The sequence below is a fragment of the Schistocerca cancellata genome, chromosome 8 (assembly GCF_023864275.1).
Source record: "Schistocerca cancellata isolate TAMUIC-IGC-003103 chromosome 8, iqSchCanc2.1, whole genome shotgun sequence".
Taxonomy (NCBI): Eukaryota; Metazoa; Arthropoda; class Insecta; order Orthoptera; family Acrididae; genus Schistocerca; species Schistocerca cancellata.
The window spans coordinates 227,776,233-227,799,947 of NC_064633.1; the positions used below are offsets into that span (position 1 = coordinate 227,776,233).

The 23,715-nt window shown below is 47.4% G+C and overlaps 1 protein-coding gene across 1 annotated transcript in view; it reads left to right on the forward strand.

Moving 5' to 3' along the window:
- The window catches only part of LOC126095480 (probable 4-coumarate--CoA ligase 1), a 165,161-nt gene that overhangs the window by 94,432 nt on the left and 47,014 nt on the right, over positions 1–23,715 (forward strand). The window contains exon 3 of the mRNA XM_049910271.1: positions 326–533. Within this exon, the coding sequence (XP_049766228.1) occupies positions 326–533 (208 nt within the window). The remainder of the gene's footprint in view (positions 1–325; positions 534–23,715) is intronic.

The following is a 23,715-nucleotide window of genomic DNA, read 5'->3' on the forward strand; positions in this document are numbered from 1 at the left end:
AACCCGGGAACCCGGGCGCGGGAAGCTAGAACGCTACCGCACGATCGCGAGCTGCGGACTTGGAAACTATCCTCGAGTCAGCGCGTTGTAGATGTCGCTACCGGCGCCAACCTCGTGTGAATGCTCTGAAAAGCTAATCATTTGCATATCACAGCATCTTCTTCCTGTCGGTTAACTTTCGCGTCCGTAGCACGAAATCTTCGTGGTGTAGCAACTTTAATGGCCAGTAGTGTAATTTCATTGGACAGGTTCTCAGACTGGCTTTCACAGCAGCAGCCGCGTGGTAATAATTCTGAAGAAACTGCAGCAGAGTGCGTGCTCGCAGGTGTACCCAGAGGCTGGAGGCGGCGCCAAGGAGGTGAGTGCTCACTGGCTGCTGCAGCGCGCGGCCGCGGAGGACGCGGCGCTGCGAGTCGGCGCCGGCGACATGGTTGTGGCCTGCTGCAGCTGGAGCCCGCACCTCGCGCCGCTGATGCTGGCAACAATCGCGCGCGACGCCATCTTCGTCCCTCTCAACCCGGACCAGCCCACAGGTGAGTTCGCCTCCAGGCGCTAAGCGGAAAACGAGGGAGCTGAGGAGACTCATCAAATAAACGATATAATGGCTTCAAATGGCTCTGAGCACTATGGGACTTGACATCTGAGGTCATCAGTCCCCTAGAACTTAAAACTACTTAAACCTAACTAACCTAAGGACATCACACACCTCCATGCCCGAGGCAGGATTCGAACCTGCGACCGTAGCGGTCGCGCGGTTCCAGACTGTAGCGCCTAGAACCGCTCGGCCACCCCGGCCGGCTAAACGATCTAAGACAGCTTCCATTCATAACCAATAACGAAAGTGTTAGCATCGACAGCAGAGTATATTTATAACGACAAATTAATAATTGACGGAACTGATTCCCTATGGTACACAAAACAGGTCAGAACGTTGTTGCAGGAGCAACGAAAACAGCTTGCCAAATGTAAAAGAATGCAAAATCCCCAAGATTGGCGAAGTCTTACAAAAGTTCAAAATTTGGCGCAAACACCGAAACAGATGCTTTTAGTAGACTCCACAACCAAACTCTGTTTTGAAATCTAGCAGAAAATCAGAGAGATTCTGGTCATATGTGAAATACATCATTGGAAAGACAATTTATTCACTTTGCGACAGCGGTCTAAGGCGCTGTAGTCATGGACTGTGCGGCTGGTCCCCGCGAAGGTTCGAGTCCTCCCTCGGGCATGGGTGCATGTATTTGTCCCTACTTTAACGTAGCTTAAGTAGTGTGTAAGCTTAGGGACTGATGACCTTACAGTTAAGTCCCATAAGATTTCACACACTTCGCGACAGCAAAGGTAATGTTACTGGTGACAGTTTCCCTAAAGTCATACACCAAAGAAGACACTGGACTCACATTCGGGAGGACGACGGTTCAATCCCGCGACCGGCCATCCCGATTTAGATTTTCCGTGATTTCCCTAAATCGCTCCAGGCAAATGCCGGGATGGTTCCTTTGAAAGGGCACTGCCGACTTCCTTCCCTAATCCTATGAGACCGATTACCTCGCTGTCTGGTCTCCTCCCCCAAAACAAACCAAACCAACCAAAGAAGACGAAGTCAATATACCTAATTTCGTATCAAGAAAAGCTGCTAACAAGAGTAACGTAGAAGTAGAAATCCTCGCTGTAGCAATGTAGCTTATGTCAGTTAATAAAGGGAAGTTCTTCAGTCCAGATTGTATACCAATTAGATGTATTTCAGACTATACCGCTATAGAGTCATTTAAGTAGGATCGTGATCTGACTAATCAGTAGAAGAATGTATTTGACAACAAACTAAAACAAATACACTGAAGAGCCAAAACATTATAATCACCGCCCACCGCAAGACTGTATGCTGTCTAGTGGCGCAGAAGGCACGTGACGCGGTAAGGAAAGTACACTACTGGCCATTAAAATTGCCAGAACACGAAGATGACGTGCTACAGACGCGAAATTTAACCGACAGGAAGAAGATGCTGTGATATGCGAATGATTAGCTTTTCAGAGCATTCACACAAGGTTGGCGCCGGTGGCGACACATACAACGTGCTGACATGAGGAAAGTTTCCAACCAATTTCTCAAACACAAACAGCAGTTAACCGGCGTTGCCTGGTGAAACGTTGTTGTGATGCCTCGTGTAAGGAGGAGAAATGCGTGCCATCACGTTTCCGACTTAGATAAAGGTCGGATTGTAGCCTGTCGCGATTGCGGTTTATCGTATTGCGACATTGCTGCTCGCGTTGGTCGAGATCCAATGACTGTTAGCAGAATATGGAATCGGTGGGTTCAGGAGGGTAATACGGAACGCCGTGCTGGATCCCAACGGCCTAGTATCACTAGCAGTCGAGATGACAGGCATCTTATCCGCATGGCTGTAAAGGATCGTGCAGCCACGTTTCTATCCCTGAGTCAACAGATGGTGACGTTTGCAAGACAACAACCATCTGCACGAACAGTGCGACGACGTTTGCAGCAGCATGGACTATCAGCTCGGAGACCATGGCTGTGGTTACCCTTGACGCTGCATCACAGGCAGGAGCGCCTGCGATGGTGTACTCGACGATGAACCTGAGTGCAAAACGTCATTTTTTTTTCGGATGAATCCAGGTTCTGTTTACAGCATCATGATGGTCGCATCCGTGTTTGGCGACATCGCGGGGAATGCACATTGGATGTGTGTATTCGTCATCGCCATACTGACTTATCACCTGGCGTGATGGTACGGGGTGCCATTGGTTACACGTCTCGGTCACCTCTTGTTCGCACTGACGGCACTTTGAACAGTGGACGTTACATTTCAGACGTGTTAAGACCCGTAGCTCCACCCTACATTCGATCCCTGCGAAACCCTACATTTCAGCAGGATAATGCACGACCGCATGTTGCAGGTCCTGTACGGGCCTTTCTGGATACAGAAAATGTTCGACTGCTGGCCTGGCCAGTACATTCTCCAGATCTCTCACCAACTGAAAACATCTGGTCAATGGTGGCCGAGCAACTGGCTCGTCACAATACGCCAGTCATTACGCTTGATGAACTGTGGTATCGTGTAGAAGCTGCATGGGCAGCTGTACCAGTACACGGCATCCAAACTCTGTTTGACTCAATGCCCAGGCGTATCAAGGCCGTTACTATGGTCAGAGGTGCTTGTTCTAGGTACTGATTTCACAGGGTCTATGCACCCAAATTGCGTGAAAATGTAATCACATGTCAGTTCTAGTATAATATATTTGTCTAACGAATACCCGTTTATCATCTGCATTTCTTCTTGGTGTAGCAATTTTAATGGCCAGTAGTGTACATGAGCGGAGCAGAGACGCATGGGGAATCATTCTAGCAACGATAAGTAGTGCAAATGTGGAAATCCGCCGACTTAAGCGACTTTGGTAAAATACAGATCGTTGTGAGCAGTGTCTGGTAGCGAAGATCTCGGAAACGGCGAAGCTGGTCGGCTGTTTGCGTGCCACCATAGTGAAAATCCATGGAAAGCCGTTGTTGGATGCTGATACCGCCCGCCCGGCTAGCCGCGCGGTCTAACGCGCTGCTTTTTGAGCAGGAAAGCGTGCCGGTCCCCTGCACGAATCCGCCCGGCGGGTTTGTGCCGAGGCTCGGTGTCCCGGCCAGCCTGTGGACGGTTTCTAGGTGATTTTCCATCTGTCTCGGCGACTGCGGGCTGGTTCCCCTTATTCCGCCTCAGTTACACTATGCCCTATGCACTCTACCACCCAAACATCTGCGGTTACACTCGTCTGGTATGAGACATTCCGGGGGTTGGGGGGAGGGGGGGGATCCACTGGGGACAGAACCACACAATAACCCTGGGTTCAGTATGGGGAGCGGTGGGGTGGGTGTACTGCTGTGGCCTGTTGTAGGGTTTTGGACCACTGAGGCTATGGCGGGACGAAGCCTCTCCATCGTTTCTAGGTCATCGGTCCCATACACACACAATGCTGATACTACGAGTAGGTGACAAGAAGTTTTATTTCCATACCTCATCACAGAACGTAGGGATCGAAGGTTTGCCCGCTGTCTAGGATAGGCGGCGGTGTTTGGCAGATCTGACGACAGAGGACAGTGCTGGCACAGACCCAAGCGTTTAGGAGCACACCGTTCAGTGCACAGAGCTGAACATTGTGATCCGCGTCAGAGGACACCTGCATGTTGCCACGTTGACACAGCAACATTGTCAGTTAGGATTAAAGTGGGCACGGGATCGTCGGGACTGTACCACGGATCAATGGAATCGTGTCTCCTGGTCGGTGACTTACGTTTATTGTTAAACCAGGTCTACGGTCGTGTCCAGAACGGACCCAGGCCGGTGGGAGCAATGGTATGTGGTGAATGCTGCCCATAATGTAATACTGCTCCTACGGCCTGCATCTATGGGCGACATTAACCTGGACTTCCATGGGACTTTGGGACTTGCGGTGGTAAATGAAGGCAACACGACAGCTGTGAACTACGCGAACATTATTGGGGACCACCTGTAATCCCTTGTGCTTGATGTCTTCCTCAACAGCGATGGCATCTTCCAGCACTACAACTGTCCGTGTCATAAGCCAGAATCGTGCTGCAATGGTTTGAGGAGCATGTGAACTCACGTTACCTCTTGGCCATCAAATTTTGCCTATCTGAATCCGATGGAACCCAACTGGGGCGCTATCGGGTGCCAGCTCCGTGCCCACAAACCAACCGCTCGTATATTAGGGAAAGTGTGTGACCTGTGTGTACGCATCTGGTGCCACAAAACCTCTGAACACGATCAAGTACTTGTTGAATCAATGGCACGTAGAATCACTGCTGAACTGCGTTCCAGAAGTGGACCAACACGCTTTTAAATAGGTGGTCATAATCCTTTGGCCCATCAGTGTACACACATCTTATATGAACAAGAGACAAATGAAATTACAAAATATGTACAGTCACCCACAGCGTCGACAATCAGTTGACATCTCCGATGCATGATTGAAACTGTCGCGCGGGATTAGCCGAGCAGTCTAGGGCGCTGCAGTCATGGACTGTGCGGCTGGTCCTGGCGGAGGTTCGAGTTCTCCCTCGGGCATGGGTGTGTGTGTTTGTCCTTAGGATAATTTAGGTTAAGTAGTCTGTAAGCTTAGGGACTGATGACCTTAGCAGTTAAGTCCCATAAGATTTCACATACATGATTGAAACCAGGTTTTCCGTGTATTCACGTGGAAGAGACCTCTGTACTTAATAATCATACACAACTGCTCGCTCGAAGAAAGATCCGTACCTAAATATTGGAAAGTTGCACAGCTCATAATAATATTCAAGAAAGTGAGTAGGGGGTAATCCTACGAATTATAGATCCATATTAGTGATGCCGATTTGCAGGAGGATTTTGCAACGTATATTGTGCTCGAACATTGTGATTTTGCTCGAGGAAAACGATCTGTTGACACAATCAGCATGGATTCCGAAAACACATCAGGATTTTATCAGTCCAGATAACGAAAGGGGCATAAATTAAATCCCTAATAATCACTATTTCAGTAGCAAATAAGCCCTGAAATCTTCTAGTATCTGACTGTGTGCGACTAGAGAAGAGATATCGCACCTACGCACGGCTGATAAAATTGCAGCTTCCAGTGGAATTTCTAACTTTTCCAAAGAATAAATAGTCTGTCATTTTGACGTAGATATTGCTCAGACTAAAAAAATAACGTTCAGGGACAAACTGTAATAAAGCATCACTTCAAATAATAAACATCAATGATCACCAAGCCCGCAGCTCCTGGCTTAGTGGCTAGCGTTGCTGCCTCTGGCTCAGGGGGTCCCGGGTTCGATTCCCGGCCGGGTTGGGTGTTTGTGTTGTCCCCATCATTTCATCATCGTCATCATTTGTGACAGTGGCTAAAGTGGACTACGAAAAAATTGGACTGTGCTACAATTGGGACTTTGTACGGCCTTTGATGGCCGTGCAATTGAGCGCCCCTTGAACGAATCATCGTCGTCAACGATCACCAACTACAAGTCAGAAGAATGCAATTATGTCACAAATCTTCATACGTTATGGTTCAATACACATATACAGTGGCTGTGCCGTGCACTTCTTAGTTACTTAATGTTTTGAGTTCAAGGACCACCTGGATTCGACGATTAATCATCTGAATCACGTTTTCCGAAACAATGGCTATGAAGTTAGAGACACAGAATACGCCCTCTACAAGAAATAAAAACTCGAATATGTTGAACAAGCCCCTGACGGTGTACCTACTGTGCTCATAACTTTCTACGGTGCTACGTCTAGCAAAATAGTCAAGCTTCTGGGAAGAAGAGGCCTTATTTTCCGACCACCCAAGAAAGTAATAGAGATGTTGTGCCAGGCTAAGAACAGTGTCGCTCCTTGTAAGTACGGAATCAATTACAGCAGTCATTACCGCCGCCATGCAGGCACACTGAAACGAGAAATCAGTCGTAGCTGAGCACAGTATCACAAATGAACAGAGAACAATGTTTGACGATACTAAATTCTTGTACGACGCTTCTCAATATTGGAACTGATTTGTTAAACGAGCAGTAGGGATTAATGTGCAAGAGTGACTTCAACGAGGATAACGGCTATATTCTTAATGGCGCGTGGTTGCGAGTTCTCGACGCTGAGGAAAACAGGAAACTATTCTGAATTGTTTACATCTACATGACTACTTTACAATTCACAATTAAGTGCCTAGCAGAGGGGTCATTCGAACCACATTCAATTCCTTCTCTACCGTCTGTCTGTCAAACAGCGCGAGGGAAAAACGAACACTTCAATCTTTCCGTGCGAGCTCTGGTTTCTCCTATTTTACTCCAGTGCCCATTTCTCCCTATGTACGTGGGCACCAACAATATACTTTCGCATTCGAAGGAAAAAGTTGGTGACTGATTTCGTGCCACAACGAAAAACGCCTTTGTTTTAATTACTGCTATACCAACTCAAGCATCATATCCGTAACACTTTCTCCCTTACTTCGCGGTAATGCAAAACGATCTGCCCTTCTCTGCACATTCTCGATGTCCCCCGTCACGCCTAGCTGAGACGGATTCCACAACACGTAACAAAACTTCACAAGAGGACGGCGTGTAACTATAGTGTAGGTAGGAAAACTATGTTTAGTAACTCTGCTTTAGTGGTAGTCTTCAGTAACATCACCACTGTTAGCGTGTGTGAATGTATTGATTGCCTTTCTACTGATGTCCTTCATATACAACCACACTCTCTTTGGATGTTCGGCCACATTTATAGACAGAGTTTCCTTGTGAAACCTATTAAAAGCATCCCGCAATGAAACCCGCGCTCAATTCAGAGCTTTAGTAAAACATCAACAACCATGGGAATTTTGTGTTCTTTTAAATTTGGCACGCTTTCTTAATTCCTTCTGCACCAATGTTCTGACCAGTTTTGTGTACCATGCGGGATCAGTTCCACCTCTTCCTAATTTATTGGATATAAATATTTCAGTTCTTGTCGAGACTATTTCTTTGAATTAAAGTCACACCCGGTCTATGCTTGTTTAGTCAGTTCGAAAGGAATGGAGACTGTTTCTTTTTTAAATACGTATATTTCCTGTTTATTTTTGGAGGCTTTGGGTGTTAGAGTATTCAATCTTGGTTCAACAACCTAGCGGCTTCTGATCCCTGTCATGATACACTCTGTTTGTTGCTAAGTGACCAAGTATGTTTTCCCAACCACTTCGAATATGCTCCTGAACCAACTGCTCAAAATAATTATCGTAGAAAGCAGTCTATATCATTTCGGATGATATTTTATGCCTCTACCTGATCTGAACACGCATTTTTGCAAAAGCTTCGAGACTGGATTGAAGTCACCACTGCCTGTAGCGGTATGAATGCATGTATTTCACTGGGCGATTCACGTGAGGTGTTACTCAATTTGCATCTTGGAAAAGTGGTTTCCACACAGCTGCGCTCGTCCAAAGCTGAAATTACATGCTGTACAAGTAGGTCTGTAATGGACAGACTTCACGTTACATCTGACAAGCCCTCTGGGTGTGAAGAACGGATCTAGTACAAAGGTGCTTATGAATCCACGCCATAGTGTCACATACGGCGGTTGCAATCGATTTTCGTGCACAACACGCGGCTTAACGGTCCCCAAATTCGGCAGTTCTGTGTATTCACTGTACCCTGTAATGTAAAATGTGCATCGTCATTCCGTATAATATGTGTTGCTACATGTTATCAACTTCGGTCCATGCCAGAAGCCGAGCTGGCCGGGGTGGTCGAGCGGTTCTAGGCGCTTCAGTCTGGAACCGCGCGACCGCTACGGTCGCAGCTTCGAATCCTGCCTCGGGCATGGGTGTGTGTGATGTCTTTAGGTTAGTTAGGTTTAAGTAGTTCTAAGTTCTAGGGGACTGATGACCTCAGAAGTTAAGTCCCATAGTGCTCAGAGCCATTTTTGAACCAGAAGCCGAAGAGCAAATTAAGGACAATGACAGGTACCAGTGTAAAACAGAGCGCGAAACTTTCCGTACTATTGACTATTCTCGTGACACTGCATGAGCACTAGCACTATATTGGATACGTGCTGTATGGTCAATTCCAGTAACAGTGATCTCGTCAATAACTTCTATTGGGACAGGACGCCTCCGCCTTCCAGGTACCACACCAAGCTCATCAGTGTTTTCGAATGTCATTACCATCTTCCTTAAACCATTTAATGATATTGGGCATCTCCTCAGACCTTGCAGTCAGCGACTGTCTCTCGATGCAGCACTGTAATTGCTGCCGTTCACATGAAACAGTTTACCAAAATTGCTTCTCAATAGCCGTACTGTTCACTCAGGTTATGGTTTTTCAACTGAAAGCGTGCATGTCATACTGTCATGCAAACAGCGTAGTGCGCCAGTTTCACCTGCTGGCCTCGACAGGAACTATTTTTTCCAGCACAAATCGTTACCGCATTAAAACATTGGCGTATCTACCAAGGTTCGTTGCCGTATGATAATTACAGCCCACAATAGCCGTCCGTTAATAGTTGCTACTTAATTATTACCACCCAGTACTATCTCCACCAGTTTCACTACGATGTAAATTAAGAACAACAAAATCTCCACCAATAACTATATTTAATCCATCCTTTGTGAATACTGTCAGAGCCTTTGTAAAAATTTCGGTTGAAAGTATCTCCTGTCTTCGCAGGTTTTAGCACCTATAAGGACTTGAACTTCAGTGATTTCTACTAGCGCTTGGAACTCAGTTTTTTTTACCAACATAGGTGCAGTTTGTAACTACAATACCGATTGTTGCAAGGTCCATCCTCCTCCTGTTTTTGTCTTGCGCCCTTTTAGACTGACAACCTTGTTGCAATTTCCCAAGACCCACTAAACTAAGAGTGTAGGAGGCACTAGTACAGACTTGGACACAATATATGGAAACATAATGATGATGTGTGCCGACTAATCACAAGCTATCTAAGAACTATAGAATGTCTCCATAATAACAGCCATGGTAGTAAACTTTTCCTGACGATAACGATGGAGAATCTTTGCCCAAATTTGACACGGCAGATAAGATCGAGCATGTTCTATACAAATGTTGCTAGACATCACTCTCACATACGATAGAGAAGTAAAGTAATATATCTACAAAAATGAACACATACATCATCTGATTGGTAGTATCTGGACACCACTATGTAGTGTGGGAATAATCATTAGATGGCACACAGCTTTAGCCAGTTTTCAGTACCTACAACGATTTGAGCTCGAGTGCTTTCTAGTAGCGCTTGGAGTTCCTTCCTTGCGACAGAAATGCTTCTGTCCACAAAACAGCTCGGATTCAGAAAGCATCGCCTGCCCTGTTCTCACGTGATATCTTCCAAAGCAAGGATGGAGGGCAACAGGCGGATTCGATTTTCCTAGATTTCCGGAAAGCATTTGAAATGGTGTCACACTGCAGACTGTTGACGGAAATCCGAGCTTACGGTCTAGGTTCACAGACACATGAGCGGCTTCAAGGCTTTGTTAGTAATAGAGCCCAGTACGTTGTCGTCAACAGCGAGTGTTCTTCAGAGTCATGGGTATGGTGAAGAGTGTTGCAGGAGCGCTGTTATTCTCTGTATACATAAATTGTCTGGCGGACAGGGTGAACAGCAATCTACGGCTGTTTTATCTTGATGCTATGTTTTACTGGATGATGTGTTCGTCGAGTGACTGTAGGAGGATACAAGATGATGAAGACAACATTTCTAGTTGGTTTGATGAGTGACAGCTTGCTCTAAATGTAGAAAAATGTAAGTCAATGTGGGTGAGTAGGGAAAGCAATCCTGTAACTTTCGAATGTAGCTTTAGTATGGTTCAGCTTGACGAACTGACGTCGACCAAATATTTAGGCGTATCGTTGCAAAACGATATGAAATGGAATGAACATGTTATACTGATAGTAGCGAAAGCGAATACTCGACTTAGTTTTATTTTATGAATTTTGGGACAGCTCATCCATAGATGGATGCTAGTGGACCCATTCTTGACATCTGTTAGTGTGTTTCCCACACCGACCAGATCTGATTAAACGAAGACATCGAAGCAATTCAGAGGCGTACAGCTAGATTCGTTACTAGTAGGAGCACGGCATCAGAGACGCTGCCAATCATGGGGGATTTTCTCGCAATGAGTCAATCATCTTCACAGTCAACGTCTACGAAATGTGAATGGAATAAGGCTAACGATTCAAAGGCCCCTCCAGCAGCACCACTGTTCCTCGATGTTTCAAATACTGTAGATGGTCAGTCCTTCACGACGGTAAATCCGTTTGTTTTTCAGATAAGTGTTGATGCAATTACCAGCCCTGTGAAATCCTGCTATCGTTTACACAATGGCATTTCCTTTTGGAGACTACTTATGATTCTCAAGCACAGCAACTGCTTGCCGCCTCGCTCCTCCATGGCTATCCTGTTCATGTCGAGGCCCATAGAACTTTGAATTCTTCCTATGCTGCTATTTACACTAGCCTGCTCGACAGTTTGACAGACGCCAAAATCCAATCATACCTCTCTGATCAGCATGTCACTGTCATCCATCGGGTGATGAAAAAGGCCTCCTTAGTGTCCACACACACTCGTTGATAGAGTGGTGCTTCCGTCCAAGATCAAAGCAATCTATGAAATTATCACAGTCCAACCATACTTTCCTAACCCAATGCGCTGCTACCAGTGTCATCGTTTCAACCACACTGAAACTTCTTGTCGACACCCACCCAAATGTGTAACCTATGTTAGGGATATGCACAAGGGCGATTGTCCACATCCATCTCCCTGCTTCACCAACTGCAATGGCGGTCATGTCGCCTCCTCTCGAGATTGTCCCGCGTATCTTGATGAACGGACTGTCCAGGAGATCTGGGTAAAGGAAAAACGTGCCTTACCTGGTCGCTCTCAAGTTATTGGCTAGCCACAAACCCTGCGTTCTACGGTCTGGCATTAAACAGTTCTGTTCTTACTATACCTCGCCCCGCAAAGGACGTGACCACTCAGACATGGGACCTCAAATTCAGCTCTGAGGTTGTGAAATCGCCCAGTGTCAAGGTCGCATCGCCATCCCCTAGTCCAGCTGTGCAGCAAGCCATCAATCTCTCACCTCAAGGGACGAATCAACCAGCTACACAACCGGCAAACCGGAAAGGAGAGAAGGAATACTGCCGTGAAGACTACCTACATCCCTCCAGCCAACCAACACTTGAGTCTCCCTCTGCTAACCAGAAAGGCAAATGGCCTTCTCCTTCGCCCACTCGAATCCTCTTTGATGGTGCCGCCACATGATTCCTCAACCCGGCCGGCCTCCGTGTCGCCGGTGTGCACTACCAACCGTTTTTCTGCGCTTGATTCCACTGACCAACAGTCCAAGAACGCCGATGCTTCTGTGGACCTAATGGAGCAGGATCCTCCTGCCCCTGTGACCTGTAGCAACGAGTCTTCAGACTGGCACTCGGCAGCTGCCAAAGTGACGCCTCTTCATTTTCTCCTCATCCTGACTCCTCCAATGGAACGTTCACAACCTTCGATCCCACAAACAGGATTTACGGCTGCTTTTAGAATCACAGTGTCCCCTTGTACTCTGCCTTCAGGAAACAAAATTTGTTTTCTCTCTACCACTTTGAGCTTTTGCATTTCTTCCAGTCCGTTTTGCCTTCCCCCTGATGTCGGGATTCCATCTCATGGGGGAGTCTTGCTGCTCGTAGGGAATGACATTCATAGTCAACCCATCGCCCTGACTGCCCATCTTCAAGCTGTAAGAGTTCGCCTTTTCCTTCCTCACCTGAGTTTTTCCCTTCGTACAATTTACAACCCACCGTCGTCATTCAGTGTGACCAGGACAGACTTCCTCCAGCTCATTGGACAACTACCTCAACCATTTCTCCTACTCAGTGACTTTAATGCACTTCATCCCATTGGGGTTCTCCCAGAACCTGTCAGAGAGGTGTCCCCTTCGCTGACCTCCTTAATCATCTTAACATCTCTGCCTTAGCACAGGAGCACCCACATTCCTTTGCAACTCCTCACACACCTATTCCCATTTGGACCTATCCTTCTGCATTGCCCAACTTGCCCATGGTCTGGAGTGGTCCGTTCCTTCTGACACCTACTCGAACGACCATTTAACATGTGCTACCCGTTTGCTGACTCAACCTCCCCCCCCCCCCCCCCACATGCACTAAGGCTGATCGGTGGCTTTACTCCTCTGGCGACCATCGAAGAACATGATTTCCCCAGTTGCGTTGACCAGGTGGAATGTCTTACAAACGTTTTCCTTACCGCTGCAGAACATTCCATTCCTCGTACTTCTTCTTTACCACACCGTGTCCCAGTCCCTTGGTGGATTGACGCATGGCGTGAAGCAATTCGCGCGTGGAGACGTGCTCGCCTTTTTTTCAACAGTCGTCCTATGCTGGCAAACTGCATTCATTATAAACACATGCGTGCACAGTGTCATAACATTCTTCAGGATAGCGAAAAGGCTACCTGGATTTCATTCACTAGTTCTTTTACCAGTTCCACTCCTTCCTCTGTCGTGTGGGTCAACCTCCGACGGCTCTCTGGGACCAAGATCCATTCCCCAGTTTCCGGCCTGACAGAAGGAGACAGTGTCATCATGCACGCTATTGCTGTCTCCAAGATCTTGGGCCGCGATTTTGTGGCAATTTCGAGATCTTCGCACTAGCACCCTGCCTTCCTCCATCGGAAACGAGTGGAGGAGGCTTGGGTGATACCCTTCTCTTCTCAGAATAGTGAGTCTTAAATGTCGCCTTTACTATGAGGCAACTAGATCATGCTCTCAATTCATCCCAATCCTCCGCCCCTGGGCCAGACACTGTCCACATTCAGATGTTGCATCACCTTTCTCTTGCGGACAAGCACTTTCTACTTAAGACATAAAACCGCATCTGCACAGAGGGCTCATTTCCCGGACACTGAAGCCGCCGCCTTACCCCACCTCATCCCGGTAACGACAAATACCTTCCTTCTAGCTATCGCCCCATCTCTCTCACCAGCTGAGTTTGCAAGGTGATGGAACGTATGATTCATGCCCAACTGGTATGGTGGCTCGAGTCTCGCAATTTAGTAACCACTGAACAGTGCGGATTTCGAGCGCGCCTTGCTGCAGTTGACCATCTCGCCACTTTGTCCGCCCATATCATGAATGGTTTTTTGCGGAATTCCCAGACTGTGGCCATGTTTTTCGATATGGAGAAGGCCTACAACACCTGCTGGAGAACAAGTATCCTTCGTACTCTATACACGTGGGGCTTCCGTGACTGCTTGCCTAGTTTCCTTGAGGAGTATTTAAAAGACTGAGTTATCAAGATGCTTGTGGGTTCTGCCTTATGGGACGCCTTTATCCAGGAAAACGGTGTGCCTCAGGGTTCCGTCTTTAGCGTCATCCTCTTTGCTGTCGCCATTAACACTATAATGGCATGTCTCCAGATGGGCATCTCCAGCTTCCTTTTTGTTGACGATTTTGCCATTTATTGCAGTTTTCCACAGGCCCGTCTCATTGAGCGGCGTCTTCAGTGATGTCTTGATCGTCTTTACTCCTGGAGCATCGACAATGGCTTTGGTATATCCACTGACAAAACCGTTTGTATGAATTTCTGCCGGCGCAATTGGTTTCTCCCACCATCTGCACATCTTGAGCCTGTCTGTTCATTGAAACTACAAAATTCCTGGGGCTCATGCTCGATTGGAAACTCTCTTGGTCCTCCATGTGTCTTACCTGGTAGCCCACTGTATGTGGCCCTTCAGTGTTCTCAATGGTACTTCCTGGTGAGCAGATCGAATCACCCTTCTCCGTTTGCACCAGTCCCTTGTCTGTTCGAAACGAGGCTACGGGTGCTTTGTTTATGCATCTGCCCATCCGTCCCTCTTACGCCGCCTCAGCTCTATCCACCATCGTGGCATTCATTTGGCCACTGGCGCCTTTTACACTACCGAACGAGGTGGCGCAGTGGTTAGACACTGGACTCGCATTCGGGAGGACGACGGTTCAATCCCGCGTCCGGCCATCCTGATTTAGGTTTTCCGTGATTTCCCTAAATCACTCCAGGCCAATGCCGGGATGGTTCCTCTGAAAGGGCACGGCCGACTTCCTTCCCCATCCTTCCCTAATCCGATGAGACCGATGACCACGCTGTCTGGTCTTCTTCCCCAAACCAACCAACCAACCAACCTTTTACACTAGACTGGTTGAGAGATTGTATGCCGAAGCTGCTAAACGATTTAACACTGACCTACCGTCGTGACTTTCTCCTCAGGAGGTATGCATGTCGTTTGACTGCCATACGTGTCCACCCATCCTATGCCTCCTTCTTCGATGACTCCTTTGATCGCCAGTATGGGGCGCGTCCCTCTTCTATGCTACCTTCTGGAGTTCGCTTTCGGCACTTGCTCCGGCGGCTGATCTTCACGCAACCTTCAACTTTTCCGGTGGGTGTGGACCCCTTCCCCACCTTGACTTCGTGCGGCGTCCCATGTTAACCTTGGCCTTCATTCGGTTCCTAAGGACACTACTCTAGCTTTGGTCTATCACCTCCAGTTTCATAATCTTCACATGGAACTTCGCGATATTACCTTTGTGTACGCTGATGTATCTCGGGCTGACTGAGGCGTCGGGTCTGTCTTCGTGATTGGCGCCGACGTTTTTCGGTATCGGCTTCCTGCACACTGCTCAGTATTTACGCCCTAGCTCTTCGCTGTGTATCAGGCTATGGAGCACATCCGACGACTCAGGTTTTTCAATTGTGTCCTCTCCTCAGACTCTCTCAGCGCCCTTCGAAGTCTCTGTGCACTGTACACCGCCCATCGCTTAGTGCAACGGGTCCGGGAAACCTGTCACTCTTGATGGAGCCGCAGTGATGTTTATGTGGGTTCCTAGTCATTTCGGTCTGCCAGCAAACGAGGCTGATGACGCTGCTGCCAAGGCTGCTGTCCTCGTGCCTCAACCCGCTAGTTCCTGTACTCCCTCTGTTGATATCTGTGTTGCTGTCTCTCAGGAGGAGGTGTCACTTTGGCATCGCCACTGGTCCTCTCTTCGTGGGAATAAGCTCCAGATATTTAAGCCTCTCCCAGCGGTTTGGACGACCTTCTTTCGGCCTTCCCACCGAAAGGAGGTCATTTTAAGTAGGTTGCGTATTGGGCACTGCCTTTTCAGCCATCGCCATTTGTTAAGTGGCGCTCTCCCACCACTTCATGCACATTGCCCCCAACTTTAAACTCTCATCCATTTCCAGACGGAATGCCCATTTTTTAACCGTTGACGTTCCTGCTTCGGTTTGCCGCCTGAATTATCGCTCGTTTTGGCGAACGACGAGTGGGCTGTCGGCCGTATTTTAGTTTTTATCCGCCATAGCAATATACACTCCTGGAAATGGAAAAAAGAACACATTGACACCGGTGTGTCAGACCCACCATACTTGCTCCGGACACTGCGAGAGGGCTGTACAAGCAATGATCACACGCACGGCACAGCGGACACACCAGGAACCGCGGTGTTGGCCGTCGAATGGCGCTAGCTGCGCAGCATTTGTGCACCGCCGCCGTCAGTGTCAGCCAGTTTGCCGTGGCATACGGAGCTCCATCGCAGTCTTTAACACTGGTAGCATGCCGCGACAGCGTGGACGTGAACCGTATGTGCAGTTGACGGACTTTGAGCGAGGGCGTATAGTGGGCATGCGGGAGGCCGGGTGGACGTACCGCCGAATTGCTCAACACGTGGGGCGTGAGGTCTCCACAGTACATCGATGTTGTCGCCAGTGGTCGGCGGAAGGTGCACGTGGCCGTCGACCTTGTACCGGACCGCAGCGACGCACGGATGCACGCCAAGACCGTAGGATCCTACGCAGTGCCGTAAGGGACCGCACCGCCACTTCCCAGCAAATTAGGGACACTGTTGCTCCTGGGGTATCGGCGAGGACCATTCGCAACCGTCTCCATGAAGCTGGGCTACGGTCCCGCACACCGTTAGGCCGTCTTCCGCTCACGCCCCAACATCGTGCAGCCCGCCTCCAGTGGTGTCGCGACAGGCGTGAATGGAGGGACGAATGGAGACATGTCGTCTTCAGCGATGAGAGTCGCTTCTGCCTTGGTGCCAATGATGGTCGTATGCGTGTTTGGCACCGTGCAGGTGAGCGCCACAATCAGGACTGCATACGACCGAGGCACACAGGGCCAACACCCGGCATCATGGCGTGGGGAGCGATCTCCTACACTGGCCGTACACCACTGGTGATCGTCGAGGGGACACTGAATAGTGCACGGTACATCCAAACCGTCATCGAACCCATCGTTCTACCATTCCTAGACCGGCAAGGGAACTTGCTGTTCCAACAGGACAATGCACGTCCGCATGTATCCCGTGCCACCCAACGTGCTCTAGAATGTGTAAGTCAACTACCCTGGCCAGCAAGATCTCCGGATCTGTCCCCCATTGAGTATGTTTGGGACTGGATGAAGCGTCGTCTCATGCGGTCTGCACGTCCAGCACGAACGCTGGTCCAACTGAGGCGCCAGGTGGAAATGGCATGGCAAGCCGTTCCACAGGACTACATCCAGCATCTCTACGATCGTCTCCATGGGAGAATAGCAGCCTGCATTGCTGCGAAAGGTGGATATACACTGTACTAGTGCCGACATTGTGCATGCTGTGTTGCCTGTGTCCATGTGCCTGTGGTTCTGTCAGTATGATCATGTGATGTATCTGACCCCAGGAATGTGTCAATAAAGTTTCCCCTTCCTGGGACAATGAATTCACGGTGTTCTTATTTCAATTTCCAGGAGTGTAGTAAAGGCTATTTAATTTTGAGTCCTGGATCTCCGTTTCTCTGTGATGTATTTTATAGCCCTTACTCCACGTCCCTGTTTTTCGCTGTTTCTCTTACGTCGATTGGGACTAACGTGTAGTCGTTTTTTAGCTCCTCTCGGTTCGATAGTTTTTATTTTGGCGCGTGTGACACCAGTTGTTCTTGCGCCCTAAAACAAGACGAAACAAAAAAATCCTTCAATCCTTCACCTTCACTGAAGATAGCAATGTACGAGTAGTTAGCGAATCATACCATTGACGTCCTTCCACCTCAAATTGTAATCTCACTCTTGAACCTTTCTTTTATTTCCGTCTTTGCTTCTTCAATGTATAGATGGAACAGTAGATCCTAAAGACTACATCCCTGTCTCAGACCCTTTTTAATCCGAACCCTTCGTTTTCGGTCACCCACTCTTACTGTTCCCTTTTGGTTTTTGCACATATTGTATACTACCCGTATGTTCCTATAGCTTTACTCCTGTTTTTCTCAGAATTTTGAACGTCTTGCACCATTTTACAATGTTGAACTTTTTTTCAGGTCGACAAATCCTATGAACGAGTCTTGAATTTTCTTTGGTCTTGCTTCCATTATGAACCGCAATCTCAGAACTGTCTCTCTGGTACCTTTACCTTTCCTAAAGCCAAACCGATCGTCATCTAACAAATACTCAATTTTTTCCCATTCTTCTGTATGTTATTCTTGGCAGCAACTTGAATGCACAAGCTATTGAGCTGACTGTACGGTAATTCTCGGCTCTGCTATCTTCGGTATCGCATGGATGATATTTTTCCGAAAGTCAGATGTTATATCGCCAGCCTCTTACATACACAAAAGTGAATAGTCGTTTTGTTGTCACTTCCTCCAATGATTTTAGAAATTCTGGAGGAACTTGTCGATCCATTCTACCTTATTTGATATTATGTCTTCCAAAGCTCCTTTAAATTCTGATTCTAGTACTGGATTGCCTATCTTTTCCGTGGCGACTCCTGTTTCTTCTTCTATCATGTCATCAGATAAGTTCTCCCTCTGATAGAAGGCTTCAGGGTACTCTTTTCCAAATGTCCGCTCTCTTCTCTGCATTTAACAGTAGAATTTCCATTGCACTCTTTACCCTTTTTGATGTACTTTACACACCGAGGTAATAGAAGTCATGGGATAGCGCTACGCGCATACAGAGATAGCGGTAGTATCGCGTACACAAGGTAAAAAAGGGCAACGCAAAGGTGGAGCTGCTATTTGTAGCCAGATGATTCAAGTGAAAACGTTTCCGACGTGATTGTGGTTGCTCGACGGGAATTGTCAGTCTTTGAACACGGATTGGTAGTTGGAGGTAGTAGCACGTAACATCCCATTTCAGAAATCTTTAGGAAATTAATCATTCCGAGATCCACAGTGTCAAGTGTGTGTCGAGAATAACAGATTTTAGGCATTACCTTTCACCAAGCACAACACGAAGGCAGACGACCTTCACTTAACCACAGAGAGCAGTGGGGTTCGCGTTGAGTTGTCAGTGCTGACAGACAAGCAACATTGCATGAAATAACCACAAGAATCTGTTAGACCAGTGCTGCGAAATTTGACGTTAATGGGCTATGGCAGCAGACGACGGAAGCAAGTGTCTTTGCTTAACAGCACGACATCGCCTGCACCACCTCTCCTGGGCTCTTGATCAATCCGGTTGCACCATACACGACTGGAAGACAGTGTCCTGGTCAGATAAATCCCGATTTCAATTAGTAAGAACTGATAGGGTTAGAGTGTGGCGAAGACACCACGAAGCCGTGGACGCAAGTTGTCAACAAGACACTGTGCGAAGCGGCGGTGGCTCCATAATGGTCTGGGCTGTGTTTACGTGGAATGGACTAGGTCCTCTTGTCCGACTGAACTGATCATTAACTGTAAATGGTTATGTTCGGCTACATAGAGATCATTTGCTGGCATTCATGGACTTCATTTTTATGGATGCGCCTTGCCATGTCATCCGGCCCCAACAGTTCACAATTGTTTCGTAGAACATTCTGGACAATTCAAGCGACATTAATCCCATAGATCATTCATTGGACATAACAGAGAGGTCATTTCGTGTAAAAAAACCTGAACCGGTAACATTTTCGCAGTTGTGGACGGCTATAAAGGCAGCTATGGGATTCGCGCACAGGATTGCCTCTCTGCGATGGATATGGCTGGTCGTCCTGTTTTCTGTCGCAGTTGGAGCAGATTTCCACCATGGGCTGCTCCGGAGACCCAGACTTATAATAGACTTGACTAATTTTAGGAAAGATAGTACGCCAAATTTTACATTCCCATCTCTGTTTTATAACATTTTAGATGTGCATCACGGTTTTACCGTCATTTACCCTGATGGCTCCAAACAAGGGAATTTCCTTGGCTGTTCTGTAGTGTTCTCTGATCATGTTAACCGGATTCGCCTCCCTGATGAATATACCGTTTTCGCAGTGGAGCTCCACGCGATGATGAAGGCACTGGAGCAGATGAATCGTATTCGGGGCAATCGGTTTCTCATCTGCTCCGATTCTCTTAGCGCCTTACAATCGTTGCAGAATCTGTACCCAATTGAGGAGATGGTCCAGCCGATATATGACCAACTGTAGCCGGCCACGGTGGCCAAGCGGTTCAGGGCGCTTCAGTCCGGAATCGCGCGACTGCTACGGTCGCAGGTTCGAATCCTGCCTCGGGCATGGATGTGTGTGATGTCCTTAGGTTAGTTAGGTTTAGGTATTTCTAAGTTATAGGGAACTGATGATCTCAGATGTTAAGTCCCATAGTGCTCAGAGCCATTTGAACCACCTGTACTTGCTCCAACAGCGGGGTAAGGAGTTGACCTGCTGCTGGGTGCCTTGTCATGTACGAATATGGAGCAATAAACAGCCCGATCGGGCTGCCAAGAAGGCCTGCAGAGACCAGGATGTGATCCAGTGTCCTATTCCCTTGCAGTCTGTCATTTCTGCACTCCACAAGAAGTGCATGGACTTGTGGGAGGAAAAATGGCTGGCAGTGGCGCCCAATAAACTGCGGTTGGTGAAGTCAACAACTCGGTCGTGGTGTTCCTCCTGCCGGTTGCTCACGCGGGAAGAATTGACCCTCACGCGTCTTCGGATCGGGCACTGCCCTCTCACACATAGCTTTCTATTACGGTGGGAGGATCCCCCGTTTTGTGATACTTGTGGTGTGCACATCTCTGTCCACCATATTTTAACGGACTGCATTTTATACCGTGATGCAAGGGCAGAAGCACAAGTTGATGGGGATCTGCCCTGTATGTTAGCTAACGATGAGACGTGTATGTCTAGGGTTTTAAAGTTTTGTGATATGTGTGGACTCTGGCCTAAACTTTTAGGCTGGAGGTTTTAGTGTATTGCAGAGTGGCTGGCTCCTACCTTTTTCCCTTGCAGTCTGCCAGCCACTTTAATCTGCTATATTGTTTCACCTACCTCTACCACTTTCTTCCTGTGCTGTCCGTATTTTACTGTAGACGTTATAGGTACAGAAAGCTGGCTGAAGCCAGAGATAAATTCTGCCGAAATTTTTACAAAGGTACAGACGGTGTTTAGAAAGGATAGATTGCATGCAACCGGTGGTGGAGTGTTCGTCGCTGTTAGTAGTAGTTTATCCTGTAGTGAAGTAGAAGTGGATAGTTCCTGTGAATTATTATGGGTGGAGGTTACACTCAACAACCGAACTAGGTTAATAATTGCCTCCTTTTACCGACCCCCGACTCAGCAGCATTAGTGGCAGAACAACTGAGAGAAAATTTGGAATACATTTCACATAAATTTTCTCAGCATGTTATAGTCTTAGGTGGAGATTTCAATGTACCAGATATAGACTGGGACACTCAGATGTGTAGGACTGGTGGTAGGGACAGAGCATCGAGTGACATTATACTGAGTGCACTATCCGAAAATTACCTCGAGCAATTAAACAGAGAACCGACTCGTGGAGATAACATCTGGGACCTACTGGTAACAAACAGACCCGAACTTTTCGACTCTGTTAGTGCAGAACAGGGAATCAGTGATCATAAGGCCGTTGCAGCATCCCTGAATATGGAAGTTAATAGGAATATAAAAAAAGGGCGGAAGGTTTATCTGTTTAGCAAGAGTAATAGAAGACAGATTTCAGACTACCTAACAGATCAAAACGAAAATTTATGTTCTGACACTGACAATGTTGAATGTTTATGGAAAAAGTTCAAGGCAATCGTAAAATGCGTTTTAGACAGGTACGTGCCGAGTAAAACTGTGAGGGACGGGAAAAACCCACCGTGGTACAACAACAAAGTTAGGAAACTACTGCGAAAGCAAAGAGAGCTTCACTGCAAGTGAAGACACTCCGGGATGATGATGGCATTGAAACAGAGGATGACAAGCGTAAACCTGAAATATTAAACACCTTTTTCCAAAGCTGTTTCACAGAGGAAGACCGCACTGCAGTTCCTTCTCTAAATACTCGCACAAACGAAAAAATGGCTGACATCGAAATAAGTGTCCAAGGAATAGAAAAGCAACTGGAATCACTCAACAGAGAAAAGTCCACTGGACCTGACGGGATACCAATTCGATTCTACACAGAGTACGCGAAAGAACTTACCCCCCTTCTAACAGCCGTGTACCGCAAGTCTCTAGAGGAACGGAAGGTTCCAAATGATTGGAAAAGAGCACAGGTAGTCCCAGTCTTCAAGAAGGGTCGTCGAGCAGATGCGCAAAACTATAGACCTATATCTCTGACGTCGATCTGTTGTAGAATTTTAGAACATGTTTTTTGCTCGAATATCATGTCGTTTTTGAAAACTCAGAATCTACTATGTAGGAATCAACATGGATTCCGGAAACAGCGATCGTGTGAGACCCAACTCGCTTTATTTGTTCATGAGACCCAGAAAATATTAGATACAGGCTCCCAGGTAGATGCTATTTTTCTTGACTTCCGGAAGGCGTTCGATACAGTTCCGCACTGTCGCCTGATAAACAAAGTAAGAGCCTACGGAATATCAGACCAGCTGTGTGGCTGGATTGAAGAGTTTTTAGCAAACAGAACACAGCATGTTGTTATCAACGGAGAGACGTCTACAGACATTAAAGTAACCTCTGGTGTGCCACAGGGGAGTGTTATGGGACCATTGCTTTTCACAATATATATAAATGACCTAGTAGATAGTGTCGGAAGTTCCATGCGGCTTTTCGCGGATGATGCTGTAGTATACAGAGAAGTTGCAGCATTAGAAAATTGTAGCGAAATGCAGGAAGATCTGCAGCGGATAGGCACTTGGTGCAGGGAGTGGCAACTGACCCTTAACATAGGCAAATGTAATGTATTGCGAATACATAGAAAGAAGGATCCTTTATTGTATGATTATATGATAGCGGAACAAACACTGGTAGCAGTTACTTCTGTAAAATATCTGGGAGTATGCGTGCGGAAAGATTTGAAGTGGAATGATCATATAAAATTAATTGTTGGTAAGGCGGGTACCAGGTTGAGATTCATTGGGAGAGTCCTTAGAAAATGTAGTCCATCAACAAAGGAGGTGGCTTACAAAACACTCGTTCGACCTATACTTGAGTATTGCTCATCAGTGTGGGATTCGTACCAGATCGGGTTGACGGAGGAGATAGAGAAGATTCAAAGAAGAGCGGCGCGTTTCGTCACAGGGTTATTTGGTAACCGTGATAGCGTTACGGAGATGTTTAACAAACTCAAGTGGCAGACTCTGCAAGAGAGGCGCTCTGCATCGCGGTGTAGCTTGCTCGCCAGGTTTCGAGAGGGTGCGTTTCTGGATGAGGTATCGAATATATTGCTTCCCCCTACTTATACCTCCCGAGGAGATCACGAATGTAAAATTAGAGAGATTAGAACGCGCACAGAGGCCTTCAGACAGTCGTTCTTCCCGCGAATCATACGCGACTGGAACAGGAAAGGGAGGTAATGACAGTGGCACGTAAAGTGCCCTCCGCCACACACCGTTGGGTGGCTTGCGGAGTATAAATGTAGATGTAGATGTAGATGTAGATGTAGATGCTTCGTCCCACGCTTCGGTGTCGATCGGCACTTATTTTTCCAACCTTGTTACCTGTGATTTCCGTTCTGTCTTATCTTCCAGTTCTATTTTCTTGACACCCGTCTCAATCTGTTACTGAGCGGGCGATGAAGACCTTGCCGTCGTGCGCTTGTGCAACCCTTGCCATCCATATAATTGCAGCATGGCTCAATATTTCTGCAGGGAACTTCCAACGACTTGTTGAGTCCATGCTACATCGAGTTGCTGCAATATGCCGGGCAAAAAGAGCTCTGATACGACATCAGGCGGTATCCTATGACTTTTGTCAAGTCTGTATATTGCTCAATAGGTGCAG